Below are 22927 nucleotides of genomic sequence, written 5' to 3'. Positions count from 1 at the left end.
CCCTGCCGCCTGCTAATGAATCCAGTTTCTTCCTTTCTTCCTGTGACTCTTCTCACATGCTGTCCCCACAGGCTGCTCTTACCTAATTCAAGTTCCTCTGAATTAATCTAAATTAATACTCCATCAGTAATCATGGCAACTAATAAGGTATCATTCTTGACAGAGTGACGCTGACACATATTTTGCTCCACTCAAGCTGCAACAACTTCATTCTGGACGTGAGGAGACAACCAAGCCTGCGTATTTGGGGTAGCTGCTTCCCCTTCCCTGCTGTTTGTTGCTGTGGCAGGTGCATTGCCCTGGGGGTTCAGCTGAGGGTTTGGAGCCCCACTGCCTCTGCGCCTGTGTGCAGGGGCCACGGGCAGACCCACACGGTCTGGCGGTGCCGTGATGGAGCTGTATAAACAGGACCGGCATGCAACAGAAGCTGCTGCACGGAGCAACTTTTCTGTTTGCCATAATCAGGACGTATGACAATACGGCAAACTGCTTTGAGAAAAGTGGTTAGAGAAATATAGAAGGACTAGACCTCGCTACCTCCGTGAGGCCCAGAAGCACTAGCCAGCACCAGTCGCCACTGACACCGCTGGCGGCTGGTGGGGGTCTCCGGGCGCCGGAGCAGCAGCGGCGCTGCCTCTTCCCGCGGGGCCGGGGCCGGGCCCACGCCGCCGCCGCGCCCGGCACAGCGCCGCGGCCGTGCTGGCGGCTCCCAGCAACAGGCGGGGCCGGGGCCGGGGCCGGGGCCGGGCACCGCTTTGGGGGCGCGCAGCTGAAAGCCCTGCGCCTCTCTGCGCGCACTGGGGCCGGCGGCAGAGGCGGCTCCCAGGGCCCCAGCCCGCCCCGGGCCGCTCGCCCCACCGCCGCCGCCGCCATGGCCCCAGGCAGCGGCCAGCGGGCCCAGGCTGGGCCTAGGCCGGCTCGTCAGCCCCCACCGCCTTCTCAAGCCGGCCGCGCTCCTGCGGTCACCGGGCCCCGCCCGCAGCGCCTGTTGGGGGATTTTATTAAAATAATAATAATAATAAAAAAAAAAGTTTTGGCACTGGGGGTGCCCCACGTCGCCGTCAGATGACGTCACCGCCCGCGCGTCCCTCGGCCGCGCCCCGCCGCCGCGCCGCCACCAGGGGGCGCCCCCGCCCGCGGCGCGCGGCCCCGCCCCGCCCCGGCCCCGCGCGCGCCCGCCCCCGCTCATCCCATTGGCTCCGCGCCGATCGGCGGTGGCGGCGGGTCACGTGCCCTCCCCTTCCCGCCTCCCGGCGCCCTCTCGCGCACTCCCCCGCCCCTCCCCCCCTTGAAGTGGGCGCTGGAGGACCTATCCCACAATGCTCCCGCCGGCGGCGCGGGGCGGTTTGGAGGCGTCTCGCTGGCGGGTTGCGCCGCCCGCCCGCCGCCACGCCACCGCCCCCCCCCCCCCCCGCGGCGGAACAGCGCCCCCCCGCGGCCCCCGCCGGCGCTGCGCACTCCGGGCCGCGCGCGGACATGTGGCCCGGCGGCCGCTGAGCGGGGCCCCGCCGAGCCCAGCCCAGCCGCGCCGAGCCCGGCCCGGCCCGCCTCCCGCCCGGCCGGACGCTCCTCGGCCGCAGCGGGGCGGCGGGCGCCGCTGCCGGAAGCCCCGAGGCGGGCGGAGGCGCGGGGAAGCGGAGGCTCCGCTTGATGCGGGTGGCCGCGGAGCAGTGACCGCGCCGGGGGACGCCGCGGCGCCAGGTGAAGAGCGGCGGCCGGGCCCGGGGCGGCGGGGGGCGGGCGAGCGCCTCCCGCGGGAGTTTCCGTGTGGCGAGGGGAGAGTGCTGGGGGCCGTTCCCGGCGCGGGACGGCGGCGGGCAGGACGCCGGCGGGAGGGGGGGGGGGGGCGGGCGGTGCTGCTGTCCCGCTCTGGCCGGGGCCTTCGCCTCCGCTCGGAGCCCGCCGGGGTCGGGTGCTGCCTCCCTGCCTGCGCTCGGCCGGGCAGAGGGCGGGGTTTGCTGCCGGCTCCGGCCTGGGGTGTTCCCCCCTCCCCTCCCCTCGCCGCCCGCGTCGTGGCGCCGGCCGGGAGGCTGGCCCGGCCCGCCGCTGCCGCTCGGCCGCCGTGACAGGCCCTTGCGGGGCGGCGGGGGGAGGCCGGGCACGCCGAGCGGCCTCCGGGGCGGCTCGGGGCCGCCCGCCTCGTCTCCTGGGGCGAGAGGGGGGAAACAAAGGGGGGCGGCCGGGGCCGTCGGCCGTTCCCTGGGGACCGCCGGCCCCCTCCGCGCCCAGAGCTCCTTTTGTGAAGGCAGAGCGAGGGGAGCAGCAGCCCTGCCCGGCGGTCCGGGAGCGGGGCCGGCGCGGGGACCGGCCCGCCGCGGCGCTGGCCGCAACAAAGATCCCGCGCCGGGGCGGGGGGGGCACCGCGTCCCCCGTCCTCCCGGGAGCGGCGGCCGCCGGGGCCGTAGGGAGCGGCGGCGGCTGCGGGAGGAGCGCCTCGGAGGAGCAGGAGTTGCGGGGAGGCTCTGCGGTTGCCGAGGAAGTTGCACGGAGAGGCTCAACTTAAAGCCCAGCTCCGCTTTTGTGCCGCTGTGGAGTCGCGGCGGACTTCAACACCAGTGAAGTCGCACCGAGTAACGCTGGAGCCTGGAAGCGGTACAGTTATCGAGCCAGTCAGAGACTCCGGTTCTCCTTCTGTGTTAGAGTACACTGTGTCCTAATTTTTGTTTTCCCTTTGGTGAGTGTTAAAGAACATTATTAGCTTGAGCCCCAAATGTAACTCCTCTCTGACAACCTATCTCCACGTTTATAACTTGGAAACAAAACAGTTTTGGTAGGACTGAAATTGCTCCCCCTTCTTTTCGCGATGTTTTTATTTTAGCCTGCTAATTAATTTTAAATTTTTAGGAAGAATGAGATAACAGAGAGAAAGGCCAGGTAGTTACTGGCTTGCTTAGTATCAGTAACTAGGTACTGTTGGCAAAGAATCAATCATTTATTTAAAATGTCAAGAGACAGTTAAGGCTGTTCACATCTAAGGAATAATTACATAATGGATTGCAATGCCCCTGATTATTGAACAGCTATTTTAAGGTTGTAATTTTATGGCTTTTTAGGACTTTGATAAGGGAGATCTAGCTAACTTAGCGTCTGATGCTGTGTTTGTATATCACTAATGCATCGGGGGCTTTTAATTCTCTTTCAGTGGATCGTAGTTTTAAATGAAGTGTAATCTAACGTAGAGTTTTACTCTGTGGGTATTCAGATGCTCTTACACATGGGAGAAGAGGAATGGGGGAAGTCTTTAGTCATTTTGTCATGGTTTCTTTCAGTCTTAGCCGGAGTAAATAGTAGGCTTCTTACATGAATTTACAGGGTGACTAAAATTCGCTGTTATTTGGTTGATCATACATGGTAATCCATGTCTCTTCTTTTTTAACTTGAAAGCTGTATTTAGAGATTCACAGGATTAAAAAAATGGGTAGCGTCCTCTTTAGTCACGTGGAAAAGACTTGGAAGTAATCCCAAGTACTTTTTCAAATGTTTCCTTCAGCATTTCTAGGAATATAATGTTTGTTGTTCTGTTTTGCTTAGACGAGATAACAAATAACTTGGGGAGAGAGGAGGCTATTTAGACTTTCAGTCACAATGTTAAATCTTTTGCAGCTTTCCTTTCAGTAGTTTACATTTGCTGATGTGTCAATTTCCAGAGTGATAAATGGCCTAAATAAGAAGTACATCAATTTGCTTTCATGTTCCACTAGCCTTAAAGTCTGCTTGTGAATAAGCAGAATGGACAACAGCTTTGTGGCCTTGCTTGGGGTGGGGAATCTCTCTCATCCAAATGGTATTGAAAGAGAATGGTTTTTAGACCTTCTTTAGTAGCAGTGAATCCGGGTTCACTAGTTTATCTTGTATTCAGATTATCTTTAAGATTGGAAACATTTGTCCAGGAATTTGGTGAGTTTTTTGAACGTGAATTTATAGTGCTCAAATACAGTATGTGAAGGTTGTTGACTTTGACTCAACAAGGAGATGTAAGTTTATCTTATTCTCCAGTTATTCAGCTGTCACTTTTGAAACAGTTACTTTGTGCTCTCGACTGGCTGTAGTTTGACACAGTTGATGCATGACTTCTAGCCTCTGGTTTTATAAAACTTGTAGATGGTTCTGCTCTGGTTACAAACATCTGTTGTTGGTTTGTTTGGGTTCCCCCCCCCCCCCCGTTACAGGGATTTTTTTTCACAATCTTCTCAGTTTTCCATTGTCCTGAGTACTAAAAAACCTCTGCAAAAACTTAAGTTATTTAGCGTTGGCTTTATTTAGTAATTATTTTAAGGGCTATTTTTATTTCAATTAATGCTATATTTAAACATACATTATATTAAGGGGGGGGGAACACTGCTGGAAGAAGTTTGATAGACTGACTTGCCATGCCTACACCAGAATTCTTGAAGTCTGGCCTTCTGTCAGTCCACTGTTCAGTGTTGGGGTTTTCTTTGCCAGCAATCTAAGGTGAGGGAGAAAAGATGTCCTTCCAGTTACTAGTAACAAAACCATGCAGTCCAGTTCCTGCTGATAGCTACACTGATTATTCAGTGCTGTCGACCTTTGTTATCAATTTGTCTGAATGAATTCTGAAATGGTTACAGTTAATCTGCGAAACCATTTAAGATTAGAGTAGGTTTTATAAATCTCAACATTGCTCAATTTTTTTTGCCTTTTTTTTTTTTTGCAAGTTGGAGATAGTGTTAAACAGATTTATACCCTAACCTTTCTTCAGTAGTCATAAATGCCAGAGATCTCTAATGTGCATATTCTGTAGAGTGCTTCAAAACAAGGGCTAGTTCATGGCTTTTCAGCAGTGAAGGCACACTTTTTCATCTGTATGTACTAGTCCACCTTGCCCTGAAGGGCAGTGACCTTGATTTGAGAGAGTATGAGTGCAGTGACACTGTATCTTTTCTTCCCTACTTGTTTAATCTCCTTTTACCCAACAGTTGAGGATATGGGCACGGTTTGCAAACAGAAAGTCATGAACATCTCGCTTTTTGAAAGTTGCTTGCTTTTGGTACCCTGAACCACTTGAGTAAGATGATTCTCTTGTGTAGGAAGTTAGCTGCAGTCGTGAAATAACAAATGGGAGACTGCAGCTGCTGGAAGATGGAAGGTGAATGCATGTCTGCCTTTCTGTTCCCTAAAGCTGCAGCTCTGCCGTCCTGAACGGTTGTCCATCACCTCTGTACAGCTGGGTCTGGTGGGGTGCCAAAGGCAGGGTGACTGCATTGGAGGGGCTCTCAAAGGTTGAATAAGCATATTCTGTATGTCAGTGGCCCATACCAGATTCAACAAGTAGCTTTTCTCTGTCAGGGATTTAAAAAAAAAAAAAAAAAAAGTGCTGAGGAAGTTTCCCTTTGCTTTTAGAAACGTTCTGCTTTCCTACAGCTTATTTTTGTGGCACATCAGATTGTTTCTCCAACTGAAAGTCTTAAGGAAAGCTAATTAAATTTAGCCAAATGTGGAAGTTGTCAGTTCCAGGCTGTGGAAATTGTTAACTGACTTGATAAAGGATGGTCAAAATACTACACTTGATTATGTATGAGTAGGCCAGATTAAAACAAACTTTGTATAAAATGCATTTACTCGGGTAACAAATATACATATATACACACACCTGTAGGCATAGGTGCATCTATGCCTTACATTTGTGTATGTTGTGCTAAAATGAATTTTTTCAGCCATTCATTTTTTATTATCCAGTAATGCTGTCTCACAAATTAACTTGGTGAAACAGTAGTTTTACTCTTTTTCTACATGAGAACATAAAATTTGAATTTTAACTCAAAAATACTCCATCACAGCAAGCATGAAAAGTAACATTTTAATTTGATGATTCTGTGGCCAGTGGCATTTCTTCCTAACTTTCTGAGATTACTTCAGACTATTTTGTGTGTATGTGTATAAATATATAAAAAAATATATGAATGGATATGTAGAGGGAATTGGGAAGGAGAATAAGTATGTCTTCCAGAAGCTGTTTTTTAAAGCCTAGTACTGTGTTAAACTGCAGTATCTGATAATTTTTTCTGATGGACACTAATAATAATGTCTGTCTTAATGCAGATTTTATTTAAGGATTGGTGAGCTCTCATTAAAACGCAATCTTTGTTCCTCTGTTATTAGGTCTGTAAGTACTGCTTAACTGCGATCTGCCTTCAAAGGTACGATCTGTGAGTAAACCTGACTGATGCATTTAATGTTGTTTGGAACTTTTCCAAGCTAGTATGAAATTGCTTGGAAACGTCAAGTGAGTTAACACTTGTTGTCTCTCTGCTTACTACCTTGCTTTTGTTAGACTGCCAGCAGTAATAAGGAATGTGAAGTTCCATGGGATCGGTGTCTGGATAAATGTGAAGTTCCATGGGATCGGTGTCTGGATAGAAGTCCTTATGTATGTGCGTATTTTTGGATAGCAACACAGGCCAAAACCGCAGCAGGCCAAACTGCAGCAGATCTGCCTTTCTTGGTGTGCCACAGGAGAGGTGGAGACCCTTACATGACACTGAGCTGTACCGATATTCAAAACTTGAGTTTTGAGGTAGAATCTGAAGGTAGATGAGTGGTGTTAGTTGGACTGCTCGCTGTCCAGAGCAAATAACTTCAGCAATTCTGGACACAGGAAGGATAATGAAATTCTCTGCTTTCTATACAGCCACTGAAAAAGCACTTCTTGTACGCAGTTTTGCTTTTTTTAAGCATTCTTAGTTTGTTATTTGTGATGTAAAAGGTAGTGAACCCTGTGGATAGATAGGTGTAACGAAAAGTAATCGGAAGTCCTATGAAACAGTTAGAGAAAAGCAGTCTGTCAGGACTGCCTTGAGCTCACTGGAGTTTTGTTTTAGAGATGTTACCAAATAAAGATACCTATAACAATGAAAGTAAAGTGTATTTTCTCTAAACCTATGCAATTGTGATTTTTAAGATGTGGTTTCATCAGCCCGATCAAGAAAGGACCCTTATACAACTCTTGAATAAGTCAGTTGGTACCAGCGGTTATTTTGTGGTTGTTACTCTGGCAAGAAACTGAATGAGAGTAGGATTCATCGTTGTAAGGAGCTTCTAGTATTGTTGATCTGAGAAGCTTAAGTTTTTTTGAAGCTTTGCAATGAGACAGAATAATCAATTATAACAAAAACTAGGTTGGTTACTTAAGAATTTACAGTAAAGTACTGTTTTGTTATAGGTGATTTCTTGATGCCCTCTAAATGGTGAGAGTAACCCAGAATGGTGATTAGCATGTTTTTCTATTAGTAGACTCTCTTTGCAAGTTGAAAGGAGATAGAGCTCAGGTTGTATTTTCAAGCACAGATCTGGCTTTTCCCTCTTGCGTGGTTAGTAGTTTCTGTTACCTTTTGTGTGTTGCTATTGGTGTTAAGGAAACCTTCTCTCATGTACCTGCCTTCCCTTCCTGGCCATGTTTTTCTAGCTTTATTTTAGCTATCTTGAAAGTTATCGCTGAGTAAGGGCTGTGAAAGCAAGATCAACAGTAATTGAAACTGTTTACTCCCCATCTATCTGCTACTTCTGAAATGATGTCTAATGCATTGCTATTCTACAAATATTGTAGGAGATTTTGTGCGGAATATAATTAAACTTAAAATTATTTCAGTTGTCATAAATCCTTTGCAAGCTATTTTCCCACCATTTTCCAAAAATATAGCATCTTTTTGTCCGAGATTTGTAAGAGGCTAGTGTAGGTCTTTGACCTGAGCTTATAAAATACTGTTATTCAAAGTCAAAAGGAGCTTGAGGACCGTGTTTTTGACACCATAGCTTTCTAGTGCTTTTTTTAAAAGAGTATGCCTCAGAGAGGAAAAATGTACTTTGAAATGGCTATGTTATTTTCTTTCTTTTGTTTGTTTTTGAATCAATGTCTGTATACTTTACATGTAAGCTGAAATTACTTTGTATGGAAACACATTTTTTAATACCAAAAGAACATGCCGTATCACTAAACTCTTGATTTGATGCTTAAAATTAAAGAGCGTGCTTTTAATAGAGGACTCAAATTCCGTGTATTTTTATCAAACGTGTGTGTATGGTTCTATGCAATCTTCCGTAGTGCGTTTTTTCCATTTAAGTAAATCCATAAAGTTATAGGGAAGCCTGTACATTACATAAATTTTTGTTAGAGGGTTGCTCTTCAGTTTGGAGGGGTTCAACATTCAGAAGCTGAGAAATAAGACTACGTTGATGTAGGGGAAAGAAAAAATAATGGTAGTCTGTATTTGGACAATTGCATGCTATTTCTTCCTTTGCTGGATTCAGCCCTTCTTTGGCTCAATATACTTTTCTAATCACCTACCACTCTGGTTTTGTTGCCTCATTAGTTTTTTGCATCTTAAATGTGCTTTTTGCCACTGCCCCTGAGCTTTTCATTTGAGTTCAGTCTTACTCCATCAGTTTTGCCCATCATTTTTCCTTCCACTGTTAAAAGGTCTGAGCTTTTCCACTTCTGTCTCTGCAAGGTCTTTTGGTGCAGCTCCTGCATCCCTGGTGTTTAAGTCCAGCTATTTGGGCATGTTTAGGATGGTATTAAAAATAACGATGGTCTTCCTAGTTTCTTAAGCATCAGAGAAATGATTGCAACAAGTCCTGCTGTGTTGCCATAGCACTGGCTGAAGTATGCTCATTCATCTTGTGGGAGTGTTGCATGTGCAGTGTAGCAATGGGATAGGAACTTCAAATTATTAGTGTATGCTAAGCACAGATCCAGTTTATGGGAAAAATTTAAATGCAATAACTAGCAAAGATTTCTTGAGTAAAGGCAAACTTTTTTTTTTCCCCAGATCTATGACATGGCTAGATTTGGAAGGGTTGCTTGTGTGGAAAGCATGTTCTTGATCTCAGTGACCCACTGCCAAATGTCTGCTCTTTGGTGGAAAGCATGAAAATACTGGTGCTTCCAACTGGCTAGAAAAAAGTAATTTTTTTTTTAACTGTTCTTGGAAATGGCTGAGCCATTTTTGCTCACTTTGGTATGTAATGCTATCCCTTCCAGCTGCAAAAGTACGCATGTGACTAAGGACCCTCAGCAGCGGAAGGCAAGGTCGTGAGTTTATGCTGATTTGATTTAGTTGCTTGAACCACGTGTGCCATGACAATAGTATCCGATCCCTAATTAGTTCCCGTTATTTGTAAATCTCAATTTTACCCAGTTCAGTCACAGACTACTTAGAAGAAACACATAAGTGCCAAATTGTACATTTTGTGAGAGAATGTTATGTACCCTATTTTCTCATTCATATTTCTTTGTATTATGTTAATTGCTACAGTACTTCAGTGTTTTATCAGGAGTATATGAAAAAACATGACTTAGCCCCTGGCATACATGCATGTTCTCCCTACGGGGGTGGTTGTGATATAGTGCTGCTTCTGTTGGGAGTCTTATCGTACACATGCACACGTGAAACAGCAGCACAGTGCATATTGCCTTCTATTGAAAATACTGTTTTGGAAAGCAAAATAGGGTGGTCTTTTAATTTCTGTGAATATACATTTAATCATCTTGTATCAGTCTTTAGAAGGTTCTGTTCATCCTGTCTTCTGTATAAATGAAGCTGTGTTTTCCTGGGGGAGTTGACCATAGCTCCAATGAGCATTCCTTCTTATGGCTGTCATGGACCCAGCCATGGACTTCTGTAAAGACGAGGTCTGGGATTGTCTTGTATAATTCAGAACATCTTTGGAAGGCAGTGTTATGAGTGGCAGCCTTACTGAGGAACTACCCTGCAAAATTGCCTTAGTTCAGTGCATAGGAAAACCGTGTGGCTTTGTCCGCGCTGCTTTTGCATTGTCAAGAGCTGACAGAGGCTTGAGTAACCTAGTTTGTCCTCTGGCAGAGTGGAAAAGGGTTTTCTCAGAGTTGAGAAATGTCACTAAAGACCTGGTAGAGACACAAGCTTAGCTTTAACTTAGAGGTTAGATTGATCAGCTGTGAATATATAATTGAATGAAATGAGACTGCACTGTGACAACTAACTCCCCGAAGTGCTGCCTTTTTTTTTTTTTTCCCCCCTCCCCTTGCTGAGTAGCAAATTTAGCTTCATCTGGTTCTTGGTCTGCAAACTGAATTTGCCTAAGCACTAGACCATCTTGGTTGTCAGTGGTCACCCTGAATGTACTGGTAGTATAGAGCTGTCATTTCGCTATATTTTGGTATGTAATTTCATGTGGTCTGTTGAGTTAACCTCAGAGGTGCTGGCAGATACTGAAAATGCTGGAGGGATAATTGATTTAGATTGACTTCTGGAGGAAATCTGCTGAAGTACAGTTTCTCATTGCTGCTTACTGGGTAAGAGCCCTTAATATGAGTTCAGGAGACATCCTAAACTTGTGCCACCTATCCTAGTGGAACAAAGTGTTTTACGGTTGACAGTGCAGAAAGATGAGAAATGAAATTTGCCTTCTGTAGATAATTACCCATCAGTGCCAATAAGGTAGCTGTAGTTCAGTACCAAATTCAAATTTGTCATGTCTAAAAGCTGCTGTACAAGCTTGCTGTGCAAGCTTGTAATCAGCTTTCCTTCACATCTTCACAAGCTCCCTCAGAAAATGGGGCTCAGCCTTGTGTGGTAGCATGGTGAGAACTGATGTATGCAGGGAAACCTTCAGTATGTTTTTGACAAAGAGAATTAATATCCCTTTGGTGCTTTAACTGTTTTGGTCAAACATCATACCTTTTCTGGCTTGTGGAAGTATCAGTCTTTGTGGATTGTCCTACTAGTTATGTGGATGCTCATGATGAGCAAATCAGCCCTTGCATGTGTGTCATCTTGGGTGGGGCATGATATAACTATTTCACAAGCCTTCATGCCTTGTGTTGTCTTAAGTTATCTACTACTTAAGACTGATAAAATGGCTTGCTCTTTTGGATGGTTCTCAGAATGGGATTTGGAATTTTGTTGAAGACTGTGATAGCTTTATCAGTTGAATTTTAGCACAAGACTTTTGAGTTTGTTTTTTTGTTACTGCTTTTTTTCCCAGTGCTAATGGTTCTTCTGTAACCTACATCCTTATTTTTCCTTATTACTAGGTAAGAACCAATGAGAACTGGTTCCTTTGGGAAGGAAAGGAACATGAAGGCTGGTAGATCAGGAGGCCAACTGAGTGACTGGGATTCTGAGGTGAAGGGATGCTTGTGCGATACACGAGTTTCCCAGTACAGAGAGAGGTGGGAATTTGCTTAATAGATACCTGTTGGTGATACTAACTTTGTTACTATCTTCAGTGTCTCATATGCTTAAATCTGTTGGGGTTTGGGTTTCTTTTGGCTTTGATAATAACTCTTACTTAAGAGCATTAAGTCGGTGCCATGCTGTTGTTAGAGGTATTAACAGCAAAGTACAAGTTTTGTGATATAAGTCTGTTGTCCTTTTTTTTTTTTCAGGTTGATAGTCTGTCTGGTTTAGTTCTGCGTTGTACTGAAACTTTTTGGATAGTGACTTTTCTAAGTAGAGCTAGAACATGGTTATTCACCCTTACACATATGAGTATTCCTCGGTTACTGTTAGTAATTGTAGAATACTAAAGAAACTTGTGGACTTGTCAAGGCATGGGTGCATGAAATAGTACTGCTGACACTGTTTGGCTACCTTCTTTTTTCTGTCCAGTGAACTGAAGTGTTGTAAATGCTAGACACTAGAGTTCAATCTGATTTGTAGCAGCACTTCAGCACGTAACATTCTGTAAAAGACATGGTGTGTCCCCCATAGTTTATAGAATATTTTCAGATATGTGAGGTCTTATAAAATGACATCTGTCTTACTGCCCTGATGTTTTGCCTATGTCTTGCAGGTGCTCTTTTGTTAAACTTCCATGAGGAGCACTGCCTACTCCCTTGACTTAACATGAAAAAGTCTGTATGACAGGTTTTAAGCCAATTTATGATTATAAGCTTTATACAGGAAGGAGATTACTTGGTGTGTGTGTGTGTCCAGTGTAAGGTTCTAAACAGTCTTGAAACTCTTGGCTCTTGGGGTGGTCAGACAGGTTACTAAATGATAATCACTGCATCTGAGCCACTGCAGCAGTTCCTCAAGCTGTAATTGCACATTTCCATTGAGCTCTGCGTGCCTTCCTTCCTTAGGAGGCAGTTACAACGATGTCCTGTATATTTCTGTGAATGCTGACTGGACATGAGTGTTGAGTGTCTGCAGCTGCTATTCAGTCTGTTATTGTCGAGGTGGCCGCAAAAATGAAAGCGCTGAATCTAGCAGGGGCATAGCTGTAGCCCCAGCATCTGCAATGTAAGTGTGCTTGTCAGCGTCTTGCTGCTGGACTGTGGAGAAAGAAATCCTGAGGAGGATACCCACTGTCTTGTTTTGGGATTTTTTTTTTTTGTCTTCTGTTTACGGAAGGGGAAAGTTGGCAGAAGGCAGTGGTAGGATGGTATAATTCTAGCCATTTGGCTTTGACAGTTTTCTCTCATGACTTTACCTTCTGTTTTCATGGGCTCGACGGGTAATCTAGGTACTGCTATGTCCTTGAAGAGGGGCAGTTTGGCAAGAAAGCCTTGGTTATTGTAGCACCTTGCCACTGGCAAAAGGGGCAATCCTGGTTTATGTCATCCCTCCCCCATTCTGTCACTTGCAGTTTCTTTGGCACATGTGTGGCTCTTAGCTGAATCTGCTCACCATCTCTAGTGGTGAGAAACGGAGCTGCTTCCTTTCGTGGCAGCAAGCTGTTAGATTAGATTAGCTCTCTTGGGTAATTGCATCCTTGAAGGGTCTGGAAAGAGTCTTTAAATCAGCAGTGTCTCCTTGCCTGAATAGCACTGATTCTTTCCAAGACACTGGATCTACATGAATAGGCTTAAGCCACCTATAGAAAAAGGTTTCTGTTTCTATTCTCCAAAGCATAGCACTGGTCTCTTCTTTGTTGGTTCTGTGGCATTCCATTTGGGAGTGCAGACAAGGTGCAATTTGAGCATACAAAGAGTAAAGATCCTCTTCAAAAGCCCTCTTTTGAGTGTGCCTGTTGGTTCTATTCTCACTAATGTTCTGGGCCATGAGATTTTACTACACAAAGGAGCAAACGCAGGATAAGTGCTTCCAGATCCTCAGTTTAGCCCTCATTTATTGCAGGGCAAACAACATTACTGAATTGTCACTTGTAACAAGTCTGCCTTCCAGACTCTTTGGACAAATTAAAAGTTTTTCCAAAGAAAAAGAACTGTGAAGGTTCTTGATGTACTTTTGAAATACCCAATAGTGTCTTTTGTTTTTTTTCTTTTCTTGGAGTATGTGTTGCGGTAACTTAACGATACAAGTAGGCAAAAAGCTTTTCAAATGTTCAGCTGCCATTGGAAATACTGTTTCCTCAGCCCATCTCCAAGATGGCACAAGACTTCTGGCAAAAGTTTTCAAAATTTTCATCGGCAACTGCACATTTGCCCAATAATGGTCCAGAGGTTATGGTGAGCCCACATGGGGAACTCCAGAGGACACTCCATGTTCTGCCAGTAATTACTAAAAAAAAAAAAAAATCTGTTTTTGTAAACGTGGCTAATTATTGAGATCTGTTTTCCTTAAAAACATGCTTGCTGAGGGAGAATCGTAAACCTCCTGCCGAGGTTTCTTAAAGACCGTCAAAATGCATAGGGCAAAATAGAGTCCTATTTATTGCTGCCCAAAATTTTGATGGGAATAAAGGGTGTTATTGTTGTTTTATTAAGCAAATAAACTCTGTACGCTGAACGTATGGCTGACTTGTTTCATATTTGAAACTGATTGTTTCTTAAGTTATTAAAGAAATCAAAACACAACTAAGAGTGCCACAAATCCTTTTTAAAAGAAGATGTTTTTAATAGAAACAGAAAAATCAAAATAAGTCGCTGCTATGAGTATTGATGCAACATGTACCTAAGAAGTTGAAAGGTTAATTACAAATGTTCCCTAAGTTAAGTCTGTTAAGGGAACAAGAATAAGCCAGTCTTGGACATTATTTTGCACTTGCTTACTGGAGATCTTGTTGCATGTGTTCTTGATTTCCACCCCCCTTTCCAACTGAACAAGTGTACTTCTGTGTAGATAGGTTTCTAGACCATTACTGTACTGGAGGAAGAGTGTGTTTAGCTGTTGCATTTTATTTATAGGGCATAAAGAATGCGTGTAAAGACTTTGTCTTGTAGTTAGGCAAAAAGGAGGCATGTGCTAATTTCATGTGTCACTTATAATTAGGCTACTATAAATTTTCATCCAATGATTTTTTTCCATGCCTGTTTAAATTTTAAAATTTGAATGTAAAAGCTTTTAGTTCAGTAAGAAATTCGATTGCGTGACTTTGAACAGACCAAGTCTTTCTTTCTGCATGCACAGTGAATTAGTTTTGCAATACATCTGGTTATGAATTGTATGAAGTAGTTTGTGTTAATGTAAAAGGTAAATCACACTTATATTTTTGTGATACGGAAGATTGTTTAGTGTGTACATAGCACTTAAACAACTCCATAAAGCAGATTGATAGAAGTACATCATGAAGCTATGTTCCTCAGAGAGACAGTGACAAATCTGTTTCCATGTTCTACAGTTAACTCTATTTAAGCACTTTTGTTGGCAGATCTATTTGGCATCTGCCTTCCATGAAGACAAGAACAGGAATTCCCTTTGAAGAATAACCTAGAAACTTAAATGTTTAGCTCCTGTAAAAATAATGGGGGGACGGGGTGGTGGTGTGTGCTTGTGGTAATGTCTTTGTTCACGATTTTCCGTTTAATATACTGGACTATTCTTGGCTTTATTTCAAATATGAAATGAAATAAGGCATTTCTTTTACAAAGTAATTCCGTTGAAAACTTACAAGCACCAGAAAAGTACCATCTTGGCTGTAATGCTATGCCGTCTTTAGGCATTCTTAGGAAGTATTTTACCTATAGAGTTGAGGGAGGGTGATCTTGGTTTTGTCAGCACTAACATAGTATAGTGCTTGTTGCTGTCTTGCCAAGTGCCTTGCATGTGTGGGTGTTGGGGTATTTTCTAGTATCTCACATCAGCAACAGAATGATCGTAACTAAAACATATTGGTCATGAGTCAGTGGAATCTGGTAGAAGTACTCTTTGGATATTAGCATTCTTCAAATACATATTAGCCCGATCGGACATGATTAGCCACGGATAGGGACATAATATGATCTTCATGTGAACTCATACAATTTGGTAACTGAGAGAATGACCAAAAAATTGATCTCGTGTCTTTCACTGTCTCCCCCCCAGCCAAGACTACAATTACTTGTGTGGCATGCAGCTGGAATGACAAAGTCTGAGAAATACTTCCAAATCTTCTTGAAGTTTAAAAGAAGTCTAAGGAATATGTCACATTTTGGGACAAATAAGAGTTCTGTTTTCCATGTTGTCTGCTCCTCCTAAACCACTATGTTCTCTTTTCCTAACTCTGTTTTAATTTTATAAATTTAATGGCAGTCTTTAGTGTTAACCCTCCTGCTGTTTCAATGCCTGTGATACCCCTTTTAAAGTAGTGGAGAAAACAGTCTTTCCAATGTTAACTTGTTAAATAGTATGTAAATTTTGATTGTCTTTTACTTTACTACTGCAATGTAAATATTTATATTAAATTTCTCTGCGGTGTTGTGTGAAATGCAGTGTCGAACTGGCAAAAAAGGTGTGCTGTGCAAGGTGATCTGTGAAATGCATTAGCAGCACTCAGTATCTGTTTAAATAATAGGTTTGTGAGAAGAACAACGTAACACTGCATAAATGTTTTCAGTTGCCGTGCATCTTGGATTTACTGATATGCTGTCAAAATTTTAGGATCTCTGTTTTTCTAATTATTGTAACTGTGCAAGAATTTCTGGGATATGTGTCTAGAAAGCGTACAATGGATAAAAGGTTACTTTTTCTGGGGAAAAACAAATCTAAAGAGCTTCTATGGGTTCTATTTCTGCAGTGATCTCAAGACCTCTGTTATAATAAGCATGAACTCTACGGCTACAGCTTAAGTTACAATATCGAGACTGTGTCTATTTAAAAGCTTTTCTGTGGATGGATGCAGAGTGCAGAATTCTTGATCTTGTCTTTAAATGGTCTCAGCTGTGATGTGTCTGGGGGCTTTCAGGGTTGAGAGGTTTGACCATAGCTTATGGATTTTTCTGCTTTGGTAAAGCATTGCTGAGGTTTTGTTAAGATGTAGAACAGAAGGAATGTTCTTATGTTTTATATATAAAAGCATGTATACCACACACCACCACATGATTTAAACTTTTTGCGACCAAAGCCACTTAAAAGTCCTCTTGCAAATCAGGGTGAAAACAACAGACCTCAATCTCATATTTTAAGTTCAAATGTGTTTTTGGTGGTCTTACCTGTCCTAATTTGATGCAGATTTTGCTTGTTTAAGGCATTAAATATTAAAGTAGCAGTTTGGCTTTTGTTGGGTTTCATCTTGCCTAGCTTGCAAAGAATAATAGGCGGTGGTCTGGTCAGCGGTTGTTCCACTAACAGAACTTGTATACAGCTTATGGCATTCACTGCAACGCAGTCTATATTAATATTAGTGCTATAACTGCTCTACAGTTGATGGCATTTATCCTAATGATATCTTTTAAGTCATTTTTGTATCAAAATAGGATAGCAGTGCAGGGGGGAAAATTCCCTTATAGCTAGGTTTTTGTTTCCTTCTCCCTTCCCTTGCCCCCACCCTTAGTTGACTTGATTCACATCTTCCTTTTGGGGGATTAAAAAGTAGTTTCTAATGGGAATGTTAGAAGCCATTTAGCATTCTAATTACAGATTTCTAATTAGTTTCACAGTTTTGACCATTTCTTTGATGAACTGTCTGTGTTTGAGACTCACAGATCAGAGTCCTGCTTTCTTGGATTGTCTAAGAAAGCAAGAAGTGTGTTATGTGACAAGTATCTGCGGGAGCGTTTCTTTTCTCAGTAAAAAGAAATTATCATTAAAACACTTCCTGCTGCTGAGATCAAGCAATAAAGACTCGATCAGAAGATAAGTTTTAGGAGGCAAATTCTGTCTCTCCCCCTCCTGGATATCCAGGTGGTAAAGGGAAACCAGCGTAGTTTGTAAGTGAAATAGGTGGAAGTTTAGTTGAGGAGTGCGATTGTGGCATTCTCGGCTCTGTCATGCTGCTTTTTCTAGCAAAGGCATTGAAGAGTAAAGGATTTGAAACCTTGGTCGGTTTGCTTCAGGTTTGAATGCATAAGTAGCGAATCTTGGTAATTTCTGATTTCTTCAATCTTCTGCGAAGTTTTAATTTGTCCTTTTAAATAATTTGAAAAGCTTTATATGGTTCTGAAGAAAACTGCTAGTCCCTCTAGGGCTATTGGCTTGGAGCTTTAGGTGCTTTTACCATCTCTGCTGTGGCTACAGGAGTTTGAAATGCAGGAGATTCAGTCCTTGGTGTAGATAACTTTTTCGAGCGTGCTTCATTCTGCATGTAGTAGGTAAGCCTCCAAAGAACATAGACTTGCTGTTTTTTGTGCATGATCAAATTCTTCCAACCTATATGATGTGGATCACAAAGGTGCTCTCTATCCATGTTATTCTTATTTCATACCACTCCTTTAGAGAACAGTTAAAAGGTGCATCCTCCCCGTTCGTGCTACTCCACTGCACCTGTGCTTGTGGTGCGTTCCTTGTTTGAAGATACAACTTTCCCTGCGTTTTTTTTGAGTGTCAATAGTTCTAATTGTATGACAGAAGCAAGAAGCAAACAAATATAAGCTGCTTTTGTTTTTCTCGCTGGCCACTGCTACGGTGATGCTAAGCAACTAACTCTTCTGGTGCTTGTGTGTTTAATTTTGTTGCTTCAACCATTTGTGAAGGGCAATTTGCAGTTGTTAGTTACTGTAGTGTTACGTGGGGTGGTTTGCATAGAAACTTAGTAGTACGTTTGACTTTTAAAAATAAAAGCACCATTGGTGGTCTTAAAACACTGCAAAAACTTTGCATTTGTTGAACAAAGACAATTTTCAAGTTAGAAGTATCAGTTGCTAGACAGCATTAATGATGCTCATAAATTGCGAACAGATTGGAAATGATCTGTATCTAACTCTTTATGTCACTTATTTCTGCTCTACAAAGGTATAATGAAATGGAGAGCACTGGAGAGCACTCATTAAATCTATAGTGGTCATTTTTGTTTTCAAGTTGCAATCTAAATGAACTGTGTAAACTGTTTCTGTTTTCCAGACTACATTTTGTAAGAAGATGAAGAACAGAAAGCAATGTATTCAAGATACGGGGGGTCAGAAGCATGAAGGCATGGAAGGTAAAGGCTGTGTGTATGAAAATATTCAAGTTTATTACTAGGATTCAAGCTGTGAAGGTCATATTTTACATTTGCTCTCTCAGTTAGTATGCTGCTTGTTTTGAAAGAAGTTGTGTAAACATAACCACTATCTGAACATAATATTTTTCTTTGGCCTGTGGGGTCCCCAAATCCTTTCTGATCTCTTCTGTTTTTTACTTGTTGATTTCTAGTAGCAGAACAAAAATGGAGATAGTAATTGTTATTCAGAAAAATAATTAACTTAGAGTAAAATTCCTTGAAGAAAAGTTCCTGCATTTTTATATTCTGAAAACAATTCCTAACTTTAATAAAATTGGGACCATTTTTTATTCGATGTACATGATTAGGTAAATATTTGAGGATGTTCAGATTAAAATAGTTCTAAGACCGGAAAACTAAAATAAAGGTAAACCATGTGTATATAAGATAACAAATATAGAATATGCTGGTCTAATTTATTTCCTGGAGAGAGAGTGCAAACATCCAGGAGAAAGAACTTGGGAGAGCAACGTCTAAATGACTGCATGGCCAATAGAAAACACTGTGTGATGCTTTCCTTATTTAAATAGCTCTAGAGCTAACTTTCCTTTGTTTTAATGGCAAATATCGGTACAGTAGTCTATGAGATATGTTGCATAGTGTTTTTCACCTGAAATACATTCTTTTAACTACTCCTGATCGGTGTCTTGACTGCAGTAGACCTGAAAACTTGATTAATTTGCTTTTAACTACAGAAAACTTAAACCCCAAACAAACAAACAAACAAAAAAACCCACCCCACCACACACAAACCACCCTTAACTTTTTCTTATTGCCTTGTTATTCAAATCTAGAAGGCCTTTGTTTCAAAAACTGTCAAAAATTCTAAGTGTCAATGTTAATAATCCCAGGTGAAGAAAATGAAGAAAGCTGTTCCTGTTCTACTTTATTATATGACGGTGACACATGCCCCATCTGTCTGAACTGCCTTCTAGAACAAGAGACTGGTTTTCCCGAGAACTGCAGTCATACCTTCTGCATGACTTGTATTCTTAAATGGGCTGAGGTAAGACTGAGAACCAAGGTGTGTGTTTATTTTTCAGTAAAATCTATTGCATCTAATAGTTACAGATTTATTTTTTTTTTAAAGAAAATAAGTTACGCATTCTGACTTTGCACAGATGTGTTTCAAATGCCAGTTTCTAAATAAAGTACTTTATGTTGTCTTTCACTAGACATCCTTACTTACTAATGGTTACTAGAAATTAGGGATCAGTAAAAAAATGGTGTTGGCTGTTTGGAAGATCAGACAGTATTATGTACGTGTTGTAATATTGCAGTGTCGTTAGCTTAATCTTATTTTGTTATCCCTTATGCTGTTTGTCATACTGTCAGCTCTTAGGGCTGGGACCAATATGTTTTCATGTTAGTCTACAAAATAAGTCTGATAAAACCTTAGCTGAATTCTCTTTAGAGTTAGAAAACTAAAAAGCTTAGTGCTATTCTGAATTAAAAAAATTCATTTTAATTACGGCCATTATTTGATCTGTGTCTATACCTTTGTAGATAGTTCTGCAACTTTAAAGAAAAATGACTTGTTGAACAAATTCTTGATGATCTTGTTCTATTTAGTACCTTTTTCCTCACATATGTCCTGTGATCATTGCATTAAGTCTTTGGTACCTTTACCTTTCCTGTAACTTTTTCAATTGTCCATGTAAAAACCCAATTAGAATTGCTTTATACTGTATTGGCGGGGGGGGGGGGGGTGTGTGCTCAATGAGATGCTGCTTTTTGTCCTGCTCCTGTGCACTTGAATCGGTTGCTCATTGTAATAGAGACCACTACTTGGTTTCTTTGCAATAACTTTCTTTTGAAGTAAATGATAATTTTGGTCTCAGTATATCTTTTAGAAGGTTGGTATCATTTGCATGTATGTGTATATACAATATACTTATTTATGTATTTTTTTTACTTCCTATATTTTTAACCTTAATTTTTGTGTTACTTATTACTGAAGGCAGACAGTAGCATAAATCACTTCTTTCTGAAGATTTTGTATGTACTTCAGAGTATTAAAAAAAGGTTATTAGATGAAACTTGCTTTGGATTTGCAAACCAGGTAATACACTAAGTCTTCTGTTGCCAGATTTTCAGTTCTGCAAATGATTAATTGCAGTGCTTTTATTTATAAAGGAGCAGGAAATTCTCATCCACAATTTTATCCTGACTTCCTTAACTGGTTGTTGTAATGGCAGCTGAAAGGCAATAGATAGTGACACGCACAGGGAAGCAATAGAGTAGATGGAGGGCTTGCTGCTGGATTTGAGTTTGTTCACACTGTCTAACAGATGCTTTTAAGCCTAATGAGGAAGGGAAATTTTCTTGTTTTAAAGAGGCAAATGAGTTACATGACATTGTTCTTGTCATGTCAATTTTTTTTTTTTGTACAAAGTACTATCCAAATGGAATAAAAGCAACTTCTGCTCTTAAGAGTTTAGAAGTAGATGTGATGCCATAAAAATGTTGTGGGGGGGTGGTGTTTTTAAGTGATGTAAGGCTTCTGGTGCTTCTTTCCTTTAGTGACATCTGATGGGTAAAACCAGCCAGCCTTCCTTCTCTGAGGATACTTGACAGTTGGACCTCTTGAGTTCATGAAACTCCATTGCCTAATCTATAGTTTTAATTAAAGGTAAAGGAAAAAAAAAATACTGAAAACTGGCTGACAGATGTTCAGAGGCTTCAGCTGTGAGAAGCAGATGAGGTTTTATGGCTTGGAATGATAGAAACATATTATAAGCACATGGCCATTTGAAGCATGCTGAGCCATGTGGTTTTTGTGTCCACTATTAATATTTAGTAAGTAAATGTTTTTGTTCTTTTTTGAGAAGTGTTGCATAAGGTTTAGCTTTTTCTGCTAGTTCTTGGTTGATCATAACGAATGAGAACTAAATAATTGAGAAGTAGTCAAATTTAAGTCACTCTGAATAATGAAGATGTAAAGATTATCTGCTCTTTAAGAAATATGCTACCAGATTCTGTTTAAAGATGAAGCATTTTTATTGGGTATAAATAAATAGATTTTAAAAACACTGCTTTCCTGTTGAAGTGCTGGAGAATAACAAAATTGAGAATAAGATTATTGAGCAAAATCTTTAAAAAAAAAAAAAAAAAAAAAAGGCAAGCCTAATGTTCACATTACTTGAAGTGCTCTTTTATGTATCTACAGTTATGCTCCATACACTTAAAGGCTTTGCCAGCAGTCTGTTGCAGTTGGATATTTCCTCTATCTTTGTGTTGCATCTGGACTTCAAAATACAACAGGAGCAACTACTTCTTTCAACTGTTGTTTTCAAATTGTGCATAGTCATTGTTCTTCTGAGAGTTTATGGCTTTTATATATAACTGTGTAGATTCTAATTAAAACCAGGGTAGTTCAGGCAGACGGTAAGAGTTTGTTTACCATTCTGCTCCCTCTTCTGTCTATGGGAGATTTTCAACATTGCAACTCCAGTTAAGTGTCCTGTACCAGCAGGTTTTCTGTCTGCAAGCAGCAGCCCTAACACTTTGAGGATCTCTCTTTTTAAGAAGAGAGAGAGATAATATAGTTAGATATATGTGCACTTAAAAGCAATATATAAAAATTGCTTTTAAGTGGCTATCTTCTGGTTCATTCCATGAAGGGCTAAAAAGGGATAGGAAATTTGCCACAGAACATCTAATATATTAGATCCTGGTGGCTAAATCTGCGCATTTAGTTTCAGAATTAAGTAGCATTTCAGTTGACTCAGTGCTGTATTTTCTTTCCCTTTGAGGAAAGGTGTCCAACTCCTAAAAGAAAAATGAGGGGGAGACCAGAATCCCCACTAAGAAACTAGTCTTCAGATTAACCTTTTTTTAAATGTCCCTTAAATTGTTCTGCTCTCTTTGGCTATGTTTACTGTAGTTAATTGCAGCATCTGAGAGCATCACTGTGCACTGAATTCAGTTGCCTACACCATTAAACTCTCCTACACCATTACACTGTCATCTTGTGTGCTTTTGGCATGCTAACCAGTGCTCTCCCAAGAACTGCTGGGCAGCACTGGGCAAGCAGACTGTTGGGGACTGTTTTCGGTAGGCATGCAAAGATTAACATAAATGTCATTCATCCTGTGCTAGCTGTCAACCACTTCTGTAAACCAACGTTGTGTAATTTACGAATGGAGTCTTTCAAGCTTGAGACTTTGTATTTCAGTGAGGCTATGTTGGAAGATCACAAAAAGTAAAAGGTACTAAATCTGGAGCTGAGGTTATTGGGCACACCCTTCAGTGGGAGTGTTGAAGGATAGTGCAAGTGAAGGGTTGCTTTCAGTATAAGGAACATGTACCGGATAATATTATTCTGCCCATGTAGCAAAGAGGGAGCTTTGGCTATTGCTCTGTGTGTAGGGAAAAAAAAAAAAAGGAGCAGGGGGAACCAACAACAAAAACCACCAAAAACTCTATCTAGAGTCTTCAAACACCATTGGTACTGTTGTGTTGCACCAAGGGAAGTAATTACAGTATGTGTTTCTCTTGTCTGTATAAAACTAGTTGGATCAAAACTAATTTTTTTTAACATTGTTTTTCTGGTGTGTTTGTATTTTGTGTTTCACTTGGTAAGCATGTATGTTCTAGTTTATAATAATCAGTTGTGAAAGCATTT

General features: G+C 41.8%; 1 protein-coding gene across 10 annotated transcripts in view; it reads left to right on the top strand.

Annotated features, from left to right (window-relative positions):
- The first annotated feature begins 1455 nt into the window (after positions 1-1455).
- SCAF11 (SR-related CTD associated factor 11) overlaps positions 1456-22927 on the top strand; it is a 50320-nt gene continuing 28848 nt past the window's right edge. For 2 of the 10 annotated variants that reach the window (XR_015706221.1, XM_087764072.1), the window contains exons 1-4: positions 1894-2674; positions 11033-11170; positions 18162-18240; positions 19152-19306. Coding sequence is in view for 9 of the 10 variants with exons in the window: in XM_087764072.1 (XP_087620198.1) it covers positions 11132-11170; positions 18162-18240; positions 19152-19306 (273 nt within the window). In the remaining variant the exon portion in view is untranslated. Of the gene's footprint in view, positions 1702-1893; positions 2675-6120; positions 6159-11032; positions 11171-18161; positions 18241-19151; positions 19307-22927 lie in introns of those variants that run through there. The other 8 variants (XM_087764066.1, XM_087764067.1, XM_087764065.1 and 5 more) reach the window with 8 other exon arrangements.

Source organism: Nipponia nippon, unplaced genomic scaffold, assembly GCF_047370975.1.
Source record: "Nipponia nippon isolate SJK-2023a ecotype South Korea unplaced genomic scaffold, ASM4737097v1 scaffold_3, whole genome shotgun sequence".
Lineage (NCBI taxonomy): Eukaryota > Metazoa > Chordata > Aves > Pelecaniformes > Threskiornithidae > Nipponia > Nipponia nippon.
Note: the sequence above shows the minus strand (reverse complement) of the source record. Positions and strands in the feature narration are given on the sequence as shown.